At 45.9% G+C, this 22970-nt stretch overlaps 1 protein-coding gene across 5 annotated transcripts in view; it reads right to left on the bottom strand.

The window, feature by feature from the left end:
* Positions 1-22970, bottom strand: part of CSTPP1 (centriolar satellite-associated tubulin polyglutamylase complex regulator 1) — a 198419-nt gene that overhangs the window by 6047 nt on the left and 169402 nt on the right. For all 5 annotated transcript variants that reach the window (XM_072790615.1, XM_072790611.1, XM_072790614.1 and 2 more), the window contains 4 exons: positions 17730-17814; positions 2550-2635; positions 759-954; positions 111-220 (listed from right to left, as the gene is read on the bottom strand). In XM_072790615.1, coding sequence (XP_072646716.1) covers positions 111-220; positions 759-954; positions 2550-2635; positions 17730-17814 — 477 coding nt within the window. The remainder of the gene's footprint in view (positions 1-110; positions 221-758; positions 955-2549; positions 2636-17729; positions 17815-22970) is intronic.

The following is a 22970-nucleotide window of genomic DNA, read 5'->3' as shown; positions in this document are numbered from 1 at the left end:
GAGATGGTGATGCCCCTTCCTTGCTGGGACCATGTCTGCCAAGAGCAGCGAGTCCCCGCATGGTTCTGTGGTGGAGCAGGAGAGGCTAGCCAGAGCGAGCTTTGGCTTACCTAGGGCTTGGTTGATCCCATGATGCTTTGAAAGAGCCACAAGGAATCCGTAGAAGGTCAGTCTCTGAACGTTGCTTAGTACCTCTTTGACAAGTGCGGGGGGTGGACAGCTAGAAGGGAGGATACAGATGCCAGATTCAAAGGCCAGCAAAACTTAGTGCCTTCTTTTCCTCCAGACCTTCAGGCTCGGGAGGGTGCCCAAAGCCAGGACTGAGGGGCCTCGTCTGCACTGGGGGAACACAGCACATCTCCAGAAGCAAGGCCTTGACTGGGGACAGGATGGGCTGGCACGTTCCCTACCCAGTGCTCTCACTAGGGCAGCAGAGGAAGGGAATGGCCAAAAGGCAAGGGGTGACAGTCTCTTCCTGGAAGAGACCAAAGCTGGCTGCTCTGTCTCTAAGGAGAGTTTGTGGCCTGTGGACAGCTTCGTTCTCCCTTTCTGTAGGGTGCATGCTTTGTACAGTGAACGTTAACCCCTTCTCTCCAAAAAGCTAGAGCTGATCCATCTCCTGGCGCTGGTCTAACCGACACTATACCCCTCGAGGGCCCCGGAAGCCCCGTGCCAGTCAGAACACCTGCTAGCGGTGTTCCCGAGCCAGCAGCCCGGCTCCCCGGGGCCGAGGCGAGGCCTCCATGCTCCTTGCTCACCTGTATTTGTGCCGGTCACACAAGTTCTCCAGACACTGGTAGAACAGGGACGCCTCCACGCCCTCCAGCGTGCTAGCCTCACCCAACGCAGGCCGCTGGCGGTGCTGGCCACTGGAGGACGTCGGCACGATCACCGTATTGGGATTCTTGCCTGCCAGCAGGTCCTGATAGATGGCAGCCACACTCTCCAGGAATTCTGTGGACCATGGGGGGTGGGGAGCATAGGTCGGCGAGGGGGACACACCTCGTCCGTTCACTGGGTCTGCCCTTCTCTGCTAGCTCAGCTCACCACCTCCTCAGCACACCCACCGGCGTGCTCCAGGCCCTCAACTGCGTGGGACCAGCGTGCTTGTGAGCAATGTCCCTAACGTGTGTTTTAGCTCCAGTGTCCCCTCCTCAGAGCAGCTGTTTCTGGACTGGGCAGGTGCCCTATTGCACACACTCGGAGCACCCCAGAATTCTTTGTAGTGCTTTTCCAAGGATAAGTTTTCCGGGTAAGTATTGGTTTGCTCTCCGTCCTGCTGGAGTGGAAGATTCTTGAACAAAGGCAGGGATTGTGCCTTGTCAACCTTTCTGTTTTAGTATCTAGCACAGTGCTGGGCACATGTTATGTGCTAAAAATATTTTTTAAAGAGTGAACGTGTGCACACATGCGCTGGTAAACCCCTTCTCACTTGTGAGGCCACCGGCCTCTCTGACTCAAGAAAGCACGGTGGAAGAAGGCCTCAAGTTGCTAATTTATGACACATTTGAAAGGCAGGAGGAGAAGGTTTTCTCAGACCTAGCTGCTCCTTCTCCAGGGCCCAGGAGCTTCAGAGAAATGGAAAGTAGATGCCTGCAGCTGCTCAGAGCAGGTGGCAAGACCCCAGGCTCCAGCCCCCGCCGGACCAGGCCCTTGGGCTGCTATCACGAAAACAGAATGTGGCGCCTGCGAGAGGCTAAGGCTGGCTGGGGTCACCGGTTGGCAGGGGAGCCATGTCCAGGTTCCAAGGACAGCCTCCTGTTTACCGGAAGAGCCCATTTTAAGTGAGTTTGTCTATGGACATAGTCAGCAATTTCTGAGCCCAACATTCCATTTGACGTTGCTGTGTGCACTGTGTGAGCCAGTGTGCATTTGTATTTATTTGTCTGTTTCTATTACACCTGATTCGAGAAGGGATTTGAGGATCCATCTGGTGTGGATGGGGAGTAGGACAGGCGTGTGAGATAGCTGTCTGCTTCTTCAAAGCTGTGTGGGCAGGAAAATGTGTGCCTACACACAGGAGTCAGGGCCAACGGGGAGCCCTGCACGGCACAGGGCTAAGAGCACTGGCTTTGGAGTGAGCCTTCAGTGCAGGTCTGGGCTCTACAACTTACTAGCTCTGTGGGTTTGGCTCCTTCCCTCTAAGCTGAGGCTCTGTCTCAGAGGCCCTGTCTCCTCAGGCTGTTGTAAGCATGGAAGTCAGTGCTAGGCCTGGCACACTGATACCCTGTGAACGTGTCGTGTGCTGTCACAGCGGCGTGCACTGTTCTAGGTATGGTCACCGGCACTTAGATGGATTTCCTGCACCGCTGACTGAAAGCCCTGTGGCTTTCGATGTCTTGAGGAGGCTAAGGGACCAGGCTGCGCACACTGAATCTGTGACCGCCAGTGGGAACTAGACATCCTGTCAGTGACCCATGGGGGAGCACACCACCAAAGGAAGTTGGGGAGAGAGATGGGTGTGCCAGGCACCAGATGGAAAGGGCACCAGGGTAGCAAAGGCAGACATGGCTCTGACAGGAGTCACATGGGACCCAGGAGACTCTCACCTGAGTAGTAAAATTGGATCTGGAAGGCGAAAAGGAAATCTGAAAAAGACATCAAGCAATCCATGGCGTCATCCATGAGCACAATCCTGAGGGGGAAAGAGGGAGTAAATGTGAGAGAATGTATATATGGGTGTGGGTGGGGAGCATGTAAGTGAGCTGTTTCTGGGGCTCCAGTCTTTCCTGGGACAGCAAGACATTCAGGAGAAGGATCCCCAAAGCCAACTCCTCCCAGTCACCTCGCTTCCCCATCAGTGGGGCTCTGGCACCAAACGGTGCTGACCATACGACCAAGGACAGGCTCCCAGTTCAGTCTCTGTGGCACCAGCTAGTGGACAGAGCTTGAGGAGGGAGGAGGGAGGGCAGCAAGGAGAGGGCGCAACTGTAATGCAGCCAAGATTTCTTTTCATATACTTAAGCAGTAAATCCTTTCATCCTGCAGTGAGGACCATTTAGTTCAGAATAAATACAGCTGAGCAGAAAAGGCAAAAAAGAACAGCCAGGAAGCTTAAAGAGGTCTTGGCAAGTGGCACTGAGATTTAATAAGCTACCAAGGGCCCCAGCAACTGTAGGCACCTCCGTCCTGAGACACAGATGGCAGACAAGGGAAGAGGGTCCAGAGCTACTGGGGACTCGGCACTTGAGAGGGTCAGAGAACACACCCCGTCTTGTGACGCCATGGTGGCCGTGCCCCTACTTGCTGTCTGCTCCCACAAGTGGACCACCCCCTGGGTGTTCCTCTCTAGGCCCTCCCACCTCATAGGAAGAAAACCATCTGACTACTAAATGAACAGACCAAGGCCATGTTCATACTCTGCTCAGGGCCTCATGCAGGAGGGCACAGGAAGGGAAGGAAATCAGCACTTGCTGGGCTCTATCCAGGTGCCAGGCAGGGTGCCAAACTTATCTACTGGAGGGGAGCAGGGTCCCCAATCTGTTTCTGACTGGCTCTTCTGGCTTTATCTTTCATTTATTACAAAATTGTTTTATTCTGTTCGCTCGTGTATTTTTCTAAATCTCTACCTCCTTGTGTCAGAAGATCCCCGAACTGGCACCTGGATCAGCTCCAAAGACAGCCGGAACTGCACACCTCGGGGAAAGCGGCTTTGGAGAGAATATAATGTAAGGGGCCCCCACAGTTGTGTGAGGCAGCTGGCCCTGCTCTCTGATCTCCCCGAAGAGAGAAAGTGCTCCCCTAGCTAGTCTTCAGTTGTAATCATGACAACAATAGAAGCAGGGAACGTGTACTGAGTACCTACTTCATGGTAGGTACTGTGCAAGGTATTTAACTATATTGAATTTTATTCTACAACATTCCTAGGGGGTAGGTCTTACTTACACTGATGTACATTTTACATGTGAAGGAATAAGTCTCAGAGAAGTTGGCTTGCTGAGACCACATAGCTGGGGAGTTTGCTCAATTCCATAGGCCATGGTACTTTCCATTAGGTCACACTGCTTTCCATTAGGTCACACTGCCTCTTTGCTTATTTTTTATTATTAATTTTTTAAAGATTTATTTGAGAGAGAGTGCACATGAGCAGGGGGGAGGGGCAGAGGGGGAGGGAGAAGCTAACTACCTGCTGTGCAGGGAGCCCAACATGGGGCTGGATCCCTGGACTCTGGGATCAAGACCTGAGCGGAAGGCAGACGTTTAACTGACTAAGCCCCCAGGTGCCCCTCACACTGCCTCTTTTTTTTTTTTTTTTAAGATTTTATTTATTTATTCATGAGAAACAGAGAGACAGACAGAGAGGTAGAGACACAGGCAGAGGGAGAAGCAGGCTCCCTGCAGGGAGCCCGACATGGGACTCCATCCTAGGTTTCCAGGACCAAGCCCTGGGCCAAAGGCAGGTGCTAAACTGCTGAGCCACCCAGGCTGCCCCACACTGCCTCTTTTAAAATAAAGATACAGTATACAAACACCAACATTTTATTTCTTAATCTATGTGGCTAATCTATCTTCTTTGTGCCCCAACTACCAGAGCTGAACATTAAAATTCCAGTTGGAAAAAATTTCAAGGCCCGATGGCGGGAAGAAGCAGTGCTGCTTATGGCCACAGGAGGGCGCCCTGGTCCCTCCATCAGCAGCTCCTGGACTAAATGCTGAGCCAGAGGCCAGGTAGTTGCCCCCATTTCTCCTAACCCTAGGAGAACCCAGACAGGCAAAAAGGAAGAGAGAGGGCACAAAGCCCAGATTCTGATATCTGGATGGGGAGGAAGAGGCGACAGAGGGCAGAGAGAAGGGGCAGGTAGGGCATACTTTGGTTAGCAAAGACACCCAAACTCCAGATGAGTGAGTGCTCCCAGAGCACTCAGGGTGGGTAGAGCCACCACAACGCTTTTCCAGCCCAGGCTCAAGTAGAGAAGAAAAAGGTCCCTGTGGAGGGAAGCCAGTGACCTTTCCTTCCTGCCCTACTCCCAGGACAGTTAAGAACCCAAATGGCCTGAAGTTAATTACTATGGAAGAGCACTGGGCTGAGAATGTCCCCAAGCAGGAAACCACGAAGGGGAGCCAAAGCCTTTGAAGATGTTACTTGGCTTCTCTCCTTTATCATCAACCTGGACCCAGCGCTCCTGTTTATAGTAATTACCTCCATGGACTATTTCTTTCTTTCGTTATCTATTTCTTCATTTATTTTGTGATACAATTCAAACACCATAAAATTCCCCTTTAAAAGTGTAGTGTTTTTAAGTGTATTTACAAAGTTGTGCAACCCTCACCACTGTCTAATTCCAGAAGTTGTAATTCTTGCTAATCAGCATGCTCCCGAGACAGGCCCTGCCACACCAGGCCTTTGAAGCCAATTGCCATAAGCATCTTCCTCTCTCAGCCACAGAGAGGACTAGAAGCTGAAACAGGGCCTGCCCTTCCAGCTTCAGAACTGGCCTGCAGCTTTCTGTTGGGGCCATTCTTAACTGTGAACATTAGCAGCTTCTTTCACGATGGGCAGCTGGGGAAAGGGGAGAGCACAGCCTGACAGAGGGCAGGAGACCCACCATGTGAACGTGGCAGGCTCTACGGGAGCTAGGTGGCCCAGTGTGCGCTCTGGTCTCCACTCGGGCTCTTTGGTGAGCTGAAACTGGTACTGGTCAGGGGGGATCAGCAGGGTGGTTAGGGACGCAGACCATGCCAGGGGATCTCTTTCTCTTTCTGAGGGATATGTGGCTGGATCCCAGCTGCATGCGTGCAAAGGATGGAGGGGTTTTCTTGACTGTAGGCAGTGTGATTGGCTGCGAAAAGAGCCAGGTGGACCTCAGCTCTCATGAACAGCAACACCACCCCCTACTCTTCTCACCCAGAGGCCTTATGTCCTCTGGACTTCCTGGAAACTACCTCTCTTGCCTGCCCCTCAGTAATCAATCACCAGGTCCTAGCAATGCCACCCTAACTGTGCCTCTTGAATCTGCTGACTGCTTGCCACTCCCACAGCCACCTATGATGCCCACCTCCGCGTCCTTCTTGTGGGCTACTGGATGACCTCTTGGCCAGCTTCCTGCAACTACTCTTGCCTCCTTCTAATTGAGTATCCACACTGTGGTCACAAAAACTTTTTTTTTTTTTAATGTGAATTTGACCATTTTACAATCTGTTTAAAGCCCTTCATGGGCTTCCCATTGACCTTAGAACAGGATCCGCCATTCTTATCCTGGCTTATGAGCCCACACAATCTGCTCCCTGCCTCCCCTCATCCCTGTAGATGCACTGGAGGCCACAGGCAGCCTCCTCCGCTGTGTTCCAGTCACACTGACCCTTAACAATATTCCCAATGCTCCCTCCTTCCTCATGGCCTTCAGACCACCCAGTCCCCCTACCTGTAATGCTCCCCACCCTTCATGCCACCCTCCTCACCTATTCATTCTTTGCATCATAGCCCAAAGAGCAGCTCTTAGGGAAGCCTTTCCCTCCAAGACAAAGCAGACATGGGCTCCCTCCTACCAGCTTCCATACTTCTCTGTGACCTCTTCATACTGTTCATGTCTGTCTTTGCCCCAGGATTCCAGGACCCACCAGGTGAGGCCTCTGTCTCTCAGCCTGTGGCTTGACTCCAGGGTCTGGCCCATGCAGGCTCATAGTAGGTGCTCAGTAATTATTTGTTGCATGAGGACAAGCATGAATAGATGGATAAGAGGGGCCACAGTACTCTTTTCTTTTCCCCTGGCCAGGTGACACTAAGATACTACATTTAGGTCTGGACAGTCCATTTAAGAGGAATAAACTAGAGTCATGGAATAGGGAGTCAGAGTGGTGGTGAGTCTGCAAACCATGATATCATACAAATGGCTGCACTTAGATCCTTTAGCTTAGAGGAAAAAACTAAGGAGGAAGTGTGGGCCGAGACCTGACTCTTCTTTTGCCGGGTCAGGGTTGGGGCAGAGGGGCAGAGGGAGAGGAAGAGGGAGAGAGAGAATCCCAAGTAGGTCTCCACGATCCTGATACAATGACCTGAGCTGAAATCAAGAGTTGGACACCCAGTCTCCCTGAGACTTGACTCTTAAAGATCTGCCTCTGAGGGCTATGTAACAGGGATCTAAAGCTTGGCTCTAGAAGACCTTCAAACTGCTTAGCCCTGGGATTATAGCTACTTTGTGAAGGGGTGAGCTGCCTGTTGCTAGAGATATTTAAGCAGAAGGCTCATACTTCCCAAAAGTATGAAAGAGCATCTTTCAGCTCTGACAGCATGTGTTGTCCCAAGGGTGGGACAGAACTGACAGCTTTTCTGTTAGTGCTGCTTCTGAAGTTTGCTGTTTGGAGGACAGTGGATGCAGAAAAGTCTGAAAGACTTACAGGAAAATGCTTTCAGAAACATCATATGTTGCACTGTCCATCTCTAAAAGAACACTTGGGCCCATGAAAGTTCTAGGTAACTGGCACTGGAATCTTGGCAGAACTGCAAAAAAGGCAGACAGGAGGCTACAGGTCTGTCTTTGCCTTTGGTGGCAGGGACAACCCTAGGTTGTAGGCCCTGATTCCCCAGGCAGCTCCTTCATCTTGAACTCAAACCTGTCACCACTCCCAGAGGGCTCACGAAGGAATCTCTTGGAAACGAGGTCATCCACATGTGCTGTTTCCATTGATGGCAGTTGGCTCAGCACCCCGTGCTGCCAGAGGCCTCCTGCTTACATGCCAGCTGCTTCTGACACCTGGAGGAGCCTGGCGGCCACTGCTTTGAGGTAAAGCCAACAAGGAGCTGTTGCCAACAAGAGTCTGTAAAAATCTATTGGATCATGGGAGGATCCTTGCAGGCCATGCCTCAGGACTAGAGAGAAGGACTGTGGGAGAGGAGTCAAGGCAGTGCAGTTCAGGTCGGCTCTGAGTAGAACCATGTGGAGGGTGGAGTCCAGGGCAGGCAACTGGAATGAAGAAAGAACACTTGGCAGGGTCAGAGCTAATCCCAAGGGGGCTGGCCCTTCTCTCCCTCTCTTGCCCACTTCCAACAGCTGGGATAGGCTGGCTGGCTGGGAGTTAGCTGGGTGCCAAGGAAGCGATAGCTTCCAGTCTGAACCTACTGACACGCCAACTTTCTATTCATCCCATGGGTCAGTGTCCCTGGGCAAATGGCATGAGCTGCATCCAACTGCCTGCAGTTCTGCGTTAGCAAGCCCTGGGATCGAATTCCAGCTGCACCACTCATTGGCCACGGTGTCTTTTTCTCTCTGAGCTTCAGTGTCCTCGTCTGAAAAGAGGAGATGATCATAGTTCCTATCTCATTGGATTCTTGTGAGAAGTCCATATGATGATGTACTGTGTTTAGTGTACAATGAGCACTCAAAATAAGCGTTAGTTACTATCAGTGAGTGTATTCTAGTTGGCTTAAGGTGCTAGAGGAGCTCAAAATAGCAAGTAAAAATAAAACTCAGAGGAAGTGAGTGCTACCAGCATCCAACCACGCAGAGGCTCTCAGGCGGAAGCCAGCTATCTGGTTTCGAGCCCACTCTGGGGAGAAGCCAGCCCTTAGCCAGGGCCAGAAGGAAGAGGCACCTTCCCTGACTGCGCCTCTTCTGGGAGGTCACAGAACCGGGGTCCTTCATGGGCAAAGTGAATCCCCAAGTGTGTGGACTCACCATGTGCCTCCGTGGGCTGTGCTTTTATATCAGGCCATGAGTGAGGATAAAACCAGGTGCTGGCCCCCTTCTGTAGGTGGGGGCAGAGGCTGCTTCTGAGGTTTCCTGGGATGCTTCCTTAGGGTAACCCCTCTTCTGGACTGTGTGAGATGCACCCTCATGCTGCACGAGCTGCCACAAGTCCAGGCCCGCAGAGCAGCTTGGGATGTCCGGGTCATCGTTCTCCCCTGGCTTCAGCCTGCACCTCTAGTGTACCCCAAACCCCACTTGCCCCGTGGTGCCTAAGCAGCCTGATCCAGAGAGTGCAGAAAATCAAACAAAAATGGTTAATATTCATTGGGGGCTTACTGAGTTGACAAGTAACATACATTCATCATTTCATTTTCTTCTCATATTAATCCTATGAGGTAAGCTCAGTGGATATCTTCACTGAGAACACACAAGTTCAGAAAGATTCAGAAATATGGCCAAAGGGGCAGCCCAGATGTTCAGCGGTTTAGCGCCGCCTTCAGCCCAGGGCCTGATCCTGGAAACCTGGGATCTAGTCCCACATTGGGCTCCCTGCATGGAGTCTGCTTCTCCCTCTGCCTGTGTCTCTGCCTCTCATGAATAAATAAATAAATAAATCTTAAAAAAAGAATAAAAAAGAAACATGGCCAAGGTTATAGGGAGATTGCAAGAGCTGTAATTCAAACACAGGTCTCTCTGACTCTAATCACAGCTGCACCTGAAAGAAAAGGGAGGCCCTGTGCTTTCTAGTGGGACAGTAACACCTTCCTGGTGGCACTCTCCCTTCTCCCAATCTTGGAATTTGTTAGCAATGTAGAGCACCCACCCCCAGGAGGGCTCAGGAGCTGAGGCTCCATGCTGCTTCTCCCTGCAGAGAGCTTGAAGGCTCTTGCACAGCCATTTAAACCCCATTACCCTCACCCCTCCTAAGAAGCCTTACAACCAGGGGCCAACTATTTCTTGCTCTTAGGATAAATATTAACCCCAATTCATGGCCTCCTGAGACCCTCATTTTCCCTTCTGCTCCCCAAACTCCTCAAACTCCAGAACCACTGGCTTCTTGAAGCTCCTTTAGGTCATTATTGGTGACAGCCTGGCTTCTTTTCCAGACTGCTTATTTCCCTTACACCGCTTTTCCTGCCCATCACTCTCTACTTTGATCCTACCCATCCTTTTTGTTTTAAATGAAATATTTAAGACTTCAGAAAATTATGCAGAACAACATGACAAACACCTGTGTACCCCTAGCCAACTTCATCAAACCTTGACATTTTGCCATCCTTGCTTCAATTTGTAAAGGCTTTGTAAAATATTATATATATCATTCAAGCCACCTGTGCTTACCTCTCCCTCATTCCATCCCTCAACCCTTCTTCCTCTGGAGCATCATGGAAAATTGGCAGTTATCACCCTTCTGCACATTTTTTATGCTATAATAATTCACACAAATGCCTGTATTTGTAAAACATTATCAGCTTGTTTTGTTTTCAAACTTTATGTATATTCTGAGATATGAGTGTTGATGCACATATTTCTACCTATACCCATTTTCATTCTGTATAGCATTGAGTGGTATGAAGATACCACACTTTGTCCTTTCTTCTACAGTGGGGGCATGCAGAGCACTCCAATGGTAGCTATTACAAACAGTGCTGTGTATTTCCTTATAACCAGGTATACCTGTGAACTTTTTAGATTTGCCTGAATTGCCTCAAAGTGATGGTACCAATTTATACTCCCACCAGCACTTTATGAGAGTTCACATCCTCACCAATGCTTGTGTTATCAGACTTTAAAATTTTTGTCATTTGATGTGAAGTGGCATCTCAATTTAATTGGCATTTCCCTGATTACTAGTTAGTGTGGGCATGAAAATATGCCCATATGTTTATGAGCTGTTAGGGTTTTCTGTGTATTGCTTGCTCACATCCTTAGACTATTTTTCTACTAAGGTTCTTCATCTTTTCCTTATTGATTTGTAGGAGTTCTTTATAACAAATTTTTTAGACTAAAATTCTGCAGACCAATCTATTGTTAGCTATACACATAAGTATCCTCTTCTAGTCTCTGGCTTATCTTTCAACTTTATCTATCTTTGGTTGAACAGAAATTTTTAATTCTTTTTTTAAAAAAGATATATTTATTTCAGAAAGACAGAGAAAGGGGGGGAGGGGCAGAGGGAAAGCTATCCAAGCAGACTCCCCACTGAGCACAGAGTCCCCCATGGGGCTCAATCTCAGGAGGCATGAGATCATGACCTGAGCCAAAACCAAGAGTCACAATATTACTGACTGAGCCACCCAGGTGCCCCTTGGGCTTTTTGTATCTTAAGGATTCTTTTACTGTTAGCCATAAATATATTTTCTCCTCTTCTAGAATATTATAGTTTTTTGCCTTTCACACTTAGGTCTGTCATCTATATGAAATTGACTTCGGAATATGATATGAAGTAGGAATCTAACTTTATTTTTTCCTATGTAAATAACCAATTGCCCCATCAATACTTATTGAAGCATCCTTTTCCCTACTGCTCTGCATATCATGTTTTTATAAATGTGTGTGTCTCTTCTGGTCTGTCTGCTATGATGTGTTTGTCTAGCCTTACTCAAGGACCATACTATTTTAGTTACAAGGGCCTGGTAACTAAGTCTTGTGAGCTGTAAAGGGTGTGTTCATCTCTTACTAATCCTTTAGGTTCCAAACTCAACATCTCTTCCTCATGGAAAAGCGTTTCATGATTCCCCATGTTAGGTCTAGTTTCCTGTTTATATGTTCCTATAGCACTTGGTACTTCATTTATTTAATGTCTGTGGCTCTATCAGTTTGTAAGTTCCTTGAGGGGTAGAATGACATCTAATTTGCTTACTGTTAGCCTCTCCACAAGCATAATGACCAGCAGCACATAAAAGGCACTTGATAAATATTTGGTGAATGACAGAATAGAGAAGGAAGGGATGGTCTGTTTTGGCAAAAGACCATTTGGGGCAAGAGTGGTGCTGTTGGACACAAGTCAGAGCTAGGAAAGATATTGAGGCAGAATGATATTGCCAGGGAGAGGCATAACAAGAGACAAATACCAAGAAAGCATATAACTGTATCCTGAGTGCATGGCATGAAGTCTGGCAGATACTAGATACTCAGGAAATATCTGAAAAAATGAATATGGGAATCACTCCCCATTTGCTCATTATAATTCTTAAAAATTGGTAATTTTTTGAGGGCCATGTGACAAGCATTTTACATGCATTATTTCATTAAATCCTAAAAATTTTATGAGGCAGGTATTATCATTATTTCTATTTTACAGATTAAAAAAATCGAGGCTTAGAGAAATTGCTCAGTGTCGCAGGCCAGTAAGTGAAGGAATTGGGATTTCCATCCAGGGCTGTCTGGCTCCAGCACCTGAGTCCCTTCACTATTAGGTATCCGGCCTTTGTGACACAGGGGCTAGCTGAAAAGTGACTCTCTTAAATGGGGGTGAATTGCTACATCTACAACCAGATTCCTTGTGTTTTCCAGTCACTATCTGTATTTAGCACATAACCATGAAGAGCTTTCCCTAGTAAACATGTATTACTCACTGGAGAATCTGGCCTTCAGTGAGTTAGAAATGAGTTAAATGGTGTTCTAGATGATGAGAGAGAGAAAGAGAGAAAGAGAAAGAGAGAGAAAGAGAAAGAGAGAGAGAGAAGGAAATGTAATTCCTTTTGATGCAATCAACTCTAAAATGCCAGGATGAGACTGCCTGCGATGCCCTTAATCAGTACTTCTCCAACTGTTGTTCCAGACCATCCTCACATGGGAAAATTTTGAAAATATGAATTTTGGAACGCTACCTTGGATCCACCTAACTCTGGGGATGGAATGCGCCACCTGGGATTTAATAAGCTCTGCAGGGGACCTTGTGTCACTTGTGCCTTGAATGTGTTACAGGTGGATGATCCTCTTGGCCCAGCAGGGAAGAAGCCAGAGCCTGCAGGCTAATCACAGGCAGTTCTATCTTTACTGACTTTTTGTTATATGTTTATTATTTTCTGAGTGTTCTGAAGTGAAAAAAGGCCAGTTATTTTCTGAGTGTTCTGAAGTGAAAAAAGGCCAGAAATAACTGCCTTAGGGAGCTGAGGAACTTCTCGTTTATATTTTTAAAATCTGGTAATAATAATGCCAATATTATTTTAACAGCAAGAAACTATTATATACTGAATGTCTACAATGTGTTAAGCAATATATACGTATTTTGTTGTGGTTGTTGAGACTGACACCACCCTATGAGTTAGTTACTATTATTCCTCATTGTACAGATATGGAAATAAGGCTTAGAGAAGTTATGAGAAATCCTCAAGGTCATCCAGTGAATAGTGCACCGGTGGCATGGACCCTCAGGGTGTTTCCAAGGCCATGATGCCCATGCTTTTATTTTTTTTTTTTTTTATTTTTTATTTTTTTATTTTTTTTTTTGATGCCCATGCTTTTACAGGTCAGGGTTAATACTACTACTTCTAACACTCAAAGTTTGCTCTGTGCCAGGCATTACTTCGGGCACATTACATACTTCTTCAATTATTACAACTATTACTATTTCCATTTGACAGATGAGGAGACTGAGGCTCAAAAAATAACTTTTCCAAGGGCACAAGCTGGGAAACTGAATCTGGGATTTGAACTCAAGAAACCTGGCTCTGATTACATGCTCTTCACCTTCAGGAAAGCCTCCCAGTCCACAGAGGAGGGAGGTGGAGATGCTGTGGTAATCATTTAGGATAAGACTACTTAATGATGCCTACTGCTGTGGAAATACATGAAGTGGAGGGCATCTGTGGCTAGGCCTGCCATTCAGCCCATTTGCTCTCTTTCCTCTCCTGTGTTTCCAGTTCACACCTGTTGCCCCAGGGCCTGGCCACAGTGCTTTCAGTCCATAAGTCAGGCACATGTGGAGACGCCATGCCCCTGAACTGGCTCTGGTGTACAGCTGCCTGTGGGTTACATTCTTCTCTGCACACATCATCACAGACTGGAGCCTCCTCCTGCAGCCTGTCCTCAGACCTCAGGGCCCTGCATAAAGCAAGCCCAGTCATGAGATGGGAGAGTGCAAAGCCTCTTCTAGCAATAGTGATTGCCTTGGAGGCCTAACTACCTCCAGGGTAATTTTGATCAGAAGTCTGGTCTTGTGTGTGAGGAAGCTGGGATCTTGGCCTTCAGGACAAAATAGGAATAGCTTAAACAATTAGAGAATACTTTATGGGATATATATAATTTTTCTATACACACACCAGCTGGAGTAGAGTGGGGAAAGAATGGCACTGGGGAGGTAGGGCTGACACAGAAGCCTGATACACAGGGAGCAAACAAACTTGCCCCAGTTTTGAATTCACCTCTAATTTTATAGCCAGTATCCTGAGGATTGCCCTAGGCCCTTCTGTTGTTTATACTTGCATTCCCATCATCCCTTCACATAGATGTCTACTGACAAGGACTGGCTATAGTCCTCAAATGGAAAGGTTTGACTTTTCTATCAAATAGTAGGTGTTTTTAAGGAGGGGATAAGCTTCACTTCTGGCCACAGCTACAGGAATAACATTCTAAAAGTCTGTTAGTAACAATAATTGTAAGAATCTGTGAATTTTACTTTTTCTTCCAGGAGAGAGAGAGAGAGAGAGAGAGAGAGAGAGAGAGATTGAGAGAGAGAGAGAGAGCACAAGTAGGAGGAGCAGCAGAGGGACTGGGAAAAGCAGGTTTTTCACTGAGGAGGGAGCTTGACTTGGGGCTTGATCTGAGGATGCCAGGATCTTGACCCAAGCTGAAGACAGATGCTTAACTGACTGAGCCACCCAGATGCCCCAGAATCAGTGAATTTTATATGACTATGTTACTTCTAGTCTAATCTTCAGTGCTTAGGCATATCATATTTTTCAGAAGGGCATGGGAGATTGATGGGGCAAGTGCAGTGGCTTCTGGGGTTGAAAAATCATACAGAAGGTCACCCTCCTTAACTTGCCTCCTACCTTTCAGAAAAGGAAGTGGCTGTTCTGGAGTGAGAGAAATGAAGGGGAGATGTCACAGAGTGGTAGCAGGCAGTGACTGGAGCCTAGGTGATCCTCTCCTAAGCCCAGTGTTAAGCTCCTTGAGAGGCAGAACTCTATCTGTTCATCACTGTATCCCCAGTGTGCATAAGAGCTCCTGGCACAAAATCAGCACTCAAGAAATACTTGATGAAATGAACTACTGACACCTGGTAAGACATGCGTGAACCTCAAAAACATGATGCTAAGTGAAAGAAACTAGTCACAAAGGACCACATATTATTGGTCTGAATTTATTTGAAAGATCTAGAAGAGGCAAATTTATAGAGATAGAAAGCAGCTCAGTGCTTGCCCAGGGCTGAGGAGGAAGAGAGATTCGGGAGTAGCGGCTAAGGAGTGCAGGATTTTTTTGGGGGGGTAGTTAAAATGTGCTAAAATGGATCATGGTGATCGATATGAATATACTCTGTGATTGGACTAAAAGTCACTGAATTTTATACTCTAAGTAGGTAATTACATGGTATGTGAATTGTATCCCAAAACACTGAAAATTTTTGATGAATATATAAAGGAATGAACAAATGAATATAGGATATAGTTGCTGATTTTTGTTTGTAGCGTTACTTAGAACCATGGCCTATTAGAACCATGTAAAATGCCTGACAAGGGATATCATTCATATGTTCACCCAGTCAGGAGACACTTCTGGAGTGTGTAGCATGCATCTGGGTACTGTGCTGAGTGACAGTGATCCAGCTGCAAACAAGGCTGGTATAGATCACACACACATACTCACACTTACTGTTCCTTTTCTCTAAGAATTCTTTAGTTAGAGTTCACAGTTGATTTTTATTATTCAGCTATGTAGAAATCATAGTACAGTCTTTAAGAGTATGGAGTTTTCCCCTCAAAATTTTGGGGTGGAAGCTTCCTTAAAATGAACTGACCCCAAGGGGAATTATCACTGGAAATCTGAAGGTAACACCTTTTATTTTTTTTAATTTATTATTATTTTTTAAGATTTTATTTATTCATAGAGACAGAGGGAGAGAGGGGCAGAGACACAGGCGGAGGGAGAAGCAGGCTCCATACAGGAAGCCTGATGTGGGACTCGATCCCAGGTCTCCAGGATCACACCTGGCTGCAGCAGCGCTAAACCACTGTGCCACCAGGGCTGCTCAGGTAACACCTTTTAAAATAATCTCCCACATTTTATTTTCAACTATGGAAGAAAAACAAATCTAAATCTTCTTTGGATAGCAGGTAAGTTAAAATGATAAAACCTGAACTGTAGCTTTCACCAGTGGCCAGTTGCCCCTGGAGGAGGTAAGTATCCACTGAACAATGTGGGGAAAAAGGATTTGGGTGCGTGGTCAGTAAGCAAGTTTTGCACATGATCAGCAAAATCAGTGCATGAGCTGTGAGCTGCAAAACAGCCTGCTCCAATATGAGGCCGGTGCCTGTTGCTGGCAGCAGAGGACTTCCCATCTTTTTAGTTGATGGGGGAGCTGGTTGGCTCATTTCAGAAAGACCCAATGGTTTTTGGTGTAGTGTAATTAGTGCAGTCATGGTTTCAGTGGGTCAGACCACCACGCAGAAATAACTTCACAATATGAGCAAGTCGGAGTGTAAGGAGGTTAAGAGCAAAGTCTCTGAATTCAGGCAGCCTCTGCAGCCTCTGGGTTCAAGTCAAGCCTCTGCTACTTAAAAGCTATCAGTAAATTCAGACAAAATCCTTGACCTCTTTGAGCCTCCACTTCTTCTTTTTTTTAAATTGAGTTATATGAATTTCCTCTTCAGTAAAATAGGAAGGTAACAGTTTTTATAAAGATTGAGATCATTAAAGTAAATGAATTTAAATGAAACAATGAAGATAAATATGCATACATTATGATTTAGGTAAGATGGGCATTTAAAAAATATTACTGAGACTTTACTTTGAGCAGTTTTAGGTTCACAGCAAAATGGAGGGGAAGGTACAGAGATTTCCTACATACTCCCTACTCCCACTCATGCACAGCCTCCTCCATTGTCAACATCCCACGGTGCACCAGAGTGGAATGTTTGTTACAACTGATGAACCTACACTGACAGAGTTATCACCAAGTCCATACTTTATATTACCCTTCACTCCTGGTGTTGTATATTCCATAGCTTTAGACAAATGTATAAGGAAATGTATCTATCACATATACTACAATACAGGGTATTTTCCTAAAAATCCTCTTTTTTGGCAATTTCAGACAACACAATTTTTTTTTAATTTTTTTATTCATTTATGATAGTCACAGAGAGAGAGAGAGAGAGAGGCAGAGACACAGGCAGAGGGAGAAGCAGGCTCCATGCACCGGGAGCCCGACGTGGGATTCGATCCCCGGTCTCCAGGATCGCGCCCTGGGCCAAAGGCAGGCGCCAAACCGCTGCGCCACCCAGGGATCCCCCAGACAACACAATTTTTTGAAATACTTCCACTTGCCACCTTAGCTCAAATTCTGCCTTAAAGAAAAGTTAACTGAGGCATAGTCCAACTACCTCATTTGGTTAAAAATGTGAATGACTATGAAACCAAACTCAGAAATTAGGGGGTTCTAAACCACTTTTGCCAAGTCTTCCTGGTTCTGGACTGGTCTTGAAAATCTTTTAGCATAAGTAATACGATTTATTCTTCCCTCATTTGGGCTTTATCACCTTCATGCCTTTCCAGTCTCCAATCTCAATCTGCTCCTTCACTGGTTGCTGCCAACTCTTGTCCCTTCTCTTCTCAGAACATCCTCTAGAAGTTTCTGTGTGTGTGTGTGTGTGTGTGTGTGTGTGTTTGCCTCTTCATCTCACCACCCCTCAACTCTATCTGCAGACCCTAAGACTCCCCACAGAAACCACAAAGGATCATTTGCCTTCCCTTTGGAAATGGCAGAAAGTATTATGTTTTGGGGCAAATCCCAAATAGACCCCTCTCCAAATGCCAGTTTCTTTCTAATGGTTTTTTTAGTCTTCCTAATGGTTTGTTAGTTTGTATACATTTCAGGTTTCTCTAAGAAGCCCTGGTACACGGAGGGCTGAACTGGCTTCTAGAGCCCAGGGGACATACCTGGCTGCTTTCTGAGTAAGCTCCAGCGGGAAATCTGGGCACAGCAATTGCAGCAGACAGTGATATTCTCTCATGGTCAGCAAATCTGAAGTTGAAATAGAGAGGAACACATTAAGTCTCTGTGTGGGAAAGCATTGATTGCTCTCTTCTTGGCCATTTTCTGGGCTTCAGACATAGTCTCAGTAGAGCTGCTCTTATAAAGGTGAGTCAGTGTTATGGGTGTGCTAGCCACTAACCTCTGGAGGTGAGATTTTAAGATCACTGTTTCTACAAAGTTTTTCCTGGGTGGAAGCTATTCTGCTACAATATTTTGCCACAAGCCACATCCAATGGTTTGAAAAATGGTCGGGTGAGAAGGGAACAAGAGGGGTACCTTGAGCAGCCTTCTTAGTTTGGTTTTCCTTGTGCATGAAAATCCACAAGAATGAGTCGTTTCAAAGCTGGTTAAATCTGCTGAAATTCTCTGGCATGGTAACATCCACCACAACATGCCCAAAGACCATCCACAGAATATCTGGAAGCACTACTAAGGCAAACTCAGTCTTGCAATATATGGAGAAGAATACATCATAGCAACCCACAGACCTTATTACTCTGTCATCCAGGATTGCATGGGTAGGCTTCGTTTAGATGCCTGCACACAAATCTGGTCATCCTGTTATAAAAAGCCAAGACAAATGTTCAAGATATACAATCAAGGCAACCAAATGATTCCTGATATATAGAAGTAGTGCTCTGGGAGAGGTGAGCCAGGATGAGGCTCTCTAGCCCATCAGAAAACCCAGAGAGGCAAATCTCGGGGAGGTCTATAGGATCCCAAGGGAGAGAAAATACACTGATGTGTAAAGGTTTTTTTGTTACTGCATGAACCAAAGCCAAAAGATTTTAGATCAGCCAGGCAGTAGCCATCCACGAGTATTTTGTATACTGAAGCATTTCAAATATGGAAAGGCAAGCTAATGGTAAAGCAAGAGCAGGCATCCTGGAAGCCATCCTAACTGGGAGACGAGTGAGAGAAGGGAATCCAGAGGGCATGGCCACATTTGGGGAATGAAGATGATGATCATAGGCACTTGGTTTCTTTGGACCTAAGTTAGCCCAAGCCACAGGAATCCAGATCTCCTGCCCTGCTAGTTTGGTTGATGTTTTTCCAAGATAAAAACCCCAAATCTCCAGGGACAGGTCTGGGCTCCTACTACTTTTTCATCAAAGCTTAATTCAAGGTGGAGGCAGAGAGTTAGACTAACCACACTGCTAAAGTCAGGGACACCAAAGCAACAGACTCAGCGTCAATGTAGGTCAAAGGATCAAGATGGCTTTTGTGGCCTTCGTCTTGGCCACAATGGGGTGTGCACTTTCCTCTCCTCACTTGCCTGACCTCGGGCATAGCCTGGTAGGAGGTTTTGTTCCTCAAGGGACGGAGGAATAGCCACTCGTGGTTTTGCAGATTTTAGGTAAGGGGCAGGAAAGGTGAACAGAGGGGAGAAAAGCTATTGAGTCTAATGAGTTCCCACATTATTCTCACTCTAGAACTCCCTGTATAAAGAGGAATAATTTCTGGCAGGAAGTAAATACAGGTGTACCTTGAAGATACTATTGATTTGGTTGGAACTCCACAATAAGGCAAACATATCAATAAAGTGAATCAAACTAAGTTTTTGCTTTTCCAGTGCATGTGAAAGTTATGGTTACATTAAACTGTAATCTATTAAGTGTGCAATAGCATTATGTGTAAGAAAAAGCACACACCTTAACTTAAAAATACTTTATTGCTAAAAAATGCTAATCATCATTCTGTGCTTTCAGCAAGTTGTAATCACTGATGACAGATCACCATAATGGTAATGAAAAGGTTTGAAATATTGTGAAAATTACCAAAACATGCCACAGAGACACAAAGTGAGCAAATGCTGTTGGAAAAATGGCACCGATTGACTTGCTTAACCCAGGGTTGCCACAAACATGCACAAAATATGCACAAAAATGCAACACTGGGGAAGCACAAACGTGCCTGCAAAGGAAAGTTCTATCTTTGAATCATCGTTGCTTTCCTAGGCTAAGCTTTGGTGGATGTATCTGATACCATTCTTGGGGGTTGAAGTGTTTCACAGAAATCCACATTTGCCCCCCCAAATTACCTACAAGATATCCTTGGGAAGATAAACCAGATAAAGGAAAATAAGAAGCCTAGAGAACTGTGTAACTACCATATTTAATCAAGAAAGACAAGGTCGGGTATCAATCTCAGCCTCCCGGTTTCCAGACCCTCAGCTCTCTTTAGGTTCTTGATGATATTATAACTCACATGCCTGAAATACTTGCTTCCAAGGCAGAAGAATGATTTACAAAAATCATTCTACATTTCTCTAATGCAACAACAGCTCTTGGAAATACTAAATACATCAGAATAACAGAATACACCTTGTTCACCACTTCTGGAACTGACTTTCCCAAATGTAAAATGAGGAAGATAGTCAGATAAAGAGAAGACAGTTCAGGCAGGGGCACCTGGGTGGCTCAGTCGGTTAAGCATCTGCCTTTGGCTTGGGTCATGATCCCAGGGTCTTGGGATTGAGCCCCATGTCAAGCTCCTTGTTCAGTGGGGAGCCTGCTGCTCCCCTTGCTTGTGCTCTGTCTTCCTCTCTCAAATAGATAGATAGATAAAATCTTAAAAAAAAAAAAAAAGAAAGTCCAGGCAAATAGAGAATTTTTGCCACCTTAATTGTGGAAGACAGCAGGGTGTTTTTTTTGTTTTGTTTTGTTTTGTTTTAAGATTTTATTTATTTGAGAGAGAGGAGGAGCACAAGCAGGGGGAAGGGCAGAGGGAGAGGGAGAAGCAGACTCTCTGCCTAGCACAGAGCCTAAGGACACAGTGCTGAATCCCTGGACCTCAAGATCATGACCTGAGCTGAAGGCAGATGCTTAACTGACTGAGCCACCCAGGTGCCTCAAAGACAGCAGTTCCACTTTTATTAATGCAGTGGCTGGATAATACCAAGGCCACCTGATTTTGAGGGGGAGGCATCTGCTACTTGGAGACACTCCTCAGTTGTAAAGTGGGTATTTGGGGGAATGGTGGGTGATAAGACTTGTCCCAAAATCTGAACATTGATGAGCAAACAGGAGCTGTCCCCATCCTGTCCCTCAGGCAAGGGTTCATATTTCAGCTCTGCAATTTACCAGTTATGCAACCTTGGACAAATTGCTCAATCTCTCTAACTCTCAGTTTCTTATCTGTAAAATGGGAATGATGATACTTACTTTTCAGGGTTGAAATCAAGATTAAAAGAGATGATGTCTGTAAAGTAGGTAGCAGAATGTCTAGAACACAGTAACATCAAACAAAGGGGATACTGTAGTTTTGTATTTAAATTCTGGGGGCAAAGATAGAGAAGAGGAAAGTGTTCCTTGCTGAGTTTAAATGCTTAAACACCCAGGAGTGGTATGCCTTTAGAATTCTCTGTCAGGTTGCCTGAGCCAAATCTGTTTTTATTTTTATTTTTTAAAAATATTTTATTATTTTTCATGAGACACACACACATAGAGAGAGAGAGAGAGAGACAGAGAGAGAGACAGAGACAGAGACAGAGAGAAAGAGAGAGAGAGGAGAGACACAGGCAGAGGAAGAAGCAGGCTCCATGCAGGAAGCCTGATGTGGGATTTGATCCTGGGACTCCAGGATCACGCCCTGGGCCGAAGGCAGGCACTAAACCACTGAGCCACCCAGGGATCCCCTATTTTTATTTTATTAAAGATTTTTTATTTATTCATTTGACAGAGTGAGTGAGCGAGAGAACGAGCAGGGGAGGGTCATAGGGAGATGGAGAAGCAGACTTCCCACCGAGCAGGGAGCCTGATACACAGTTCCATTCAAGGACCCAACTGACTGAGCCACACAGGTGCCCCTGAGCCAAATCTCTTTTTAAATACTCTTTTGCAGTATTCATGTGTTTACTATTACCATGGGCCTCCTCAGCTTCAGGCACTGTATCACAGCAACGAACAAGCTAGCAGTTTCCCCAGCTCCTGAGGTTTACACTCAGACCCTAGTTAACCCAAAATGCCTACTCTGGGTCCTCTAAGAGCTCTCCAAGATCTCAAAGGCCTTTTCAGGCAGCCCTTTAAGCTTCAGGAACAACGGTAATGAGACTGAATAGTTACCGAGCCTTGAATTAGCTCACTTAACCTCAACAACAGCCTTATGAAGGAGCCTCCATTATTTCCAGTCCCACTTCACAGATAAAGCTTAGAGAGATGAAATACAGCTGGCACTCGAACAATGTGGAGTTAGGGGCACCAACCCCCTGTGCAGTCAAAAATCTATGTATAACTTTTGATCCCCCCAAAACTTAACAACTAATAGCCTACTGTTGACCAGAAGCCTTACAGATAACTGTTATCTGTAACAGTTAATGTAATTAACTTATATTGTGTATATGTATTCTCACAATAAAGTGAGCTAGAGAAAAGAAAATGATATTAAGAAAATCATCAGGAAGAGAAAATACATTACAATACTGTGTTGAAAAAAAAATCCACATACAAAGAGACCTGGGCAGTTCCAACCCATGTTGTTCAAGGGTCAATTGACATCTATCTGGTGAGTGAGAAAAGAGGGGTCTGAAGCCTGGGGGACAGGAAGGGAACATGGCTTCCCAGAGCAAAATCTTAGGCAGGGAGGGAAGGAGGGGTGAGGGCTGGCTGGGCTTAATAATATTGATAGCCAATCTTTGAGAGAGAGACAGAACACGAGTGGGGAAGAGGGGCAGAGGGTGAGGGAGAAGCAGACTATACTGAGCAGGGAGCATGATATGGGGTTTGATTCCAGGACCCTGGGATCATGACCTGAGCCGAAAGCAGACACTTAACTAACTGAACTCCCTCCCTCAGGTGCCCCCCAGGTACTACTCTTGCAAGGGTTTTCCTATGTTGTCTAATTTAATCTTCATTATGGTTATCCCCATTTCACAGATATAAAAACTCAGATCGTGTACGCTTAAGAAGTAGAACTGGAATTCAAACTCAGTCAGGTTCCAACATTTACCTAACATTTTCAGCACCTTGATCTTATCAGCCATAATGTGTGAAGGCTTAAGAGCTTGTTTTTCCCTCCAAACAAACTGCAGGAACTAAATAGCTCCAGGTGAACTGGATCAAGGAGACAATTCAAGTGAATTGGGATTTTTTTTCCTGTAAGAAATTTAGTCTGAAAGGTTCTAATTACTGTCAACAGGAAAGACA

Source organism: Canis lupus, chromosome 21 (assembly GCF_048164855.1).
Source record: "Canis lupus baileyi chromosome 21, mCanLup2.hap1, whole genome shotgun sequence".
Taxonomy (NCBI): domain Eukaryota; kingdom Metazoa; phylum Chordata; class Mammalia; order Carnivora; family Canidae; genus Canis; species Canis lupus.
This window is presented reverse-complemented; position numbering and strand designations above follow the sequence as displayed.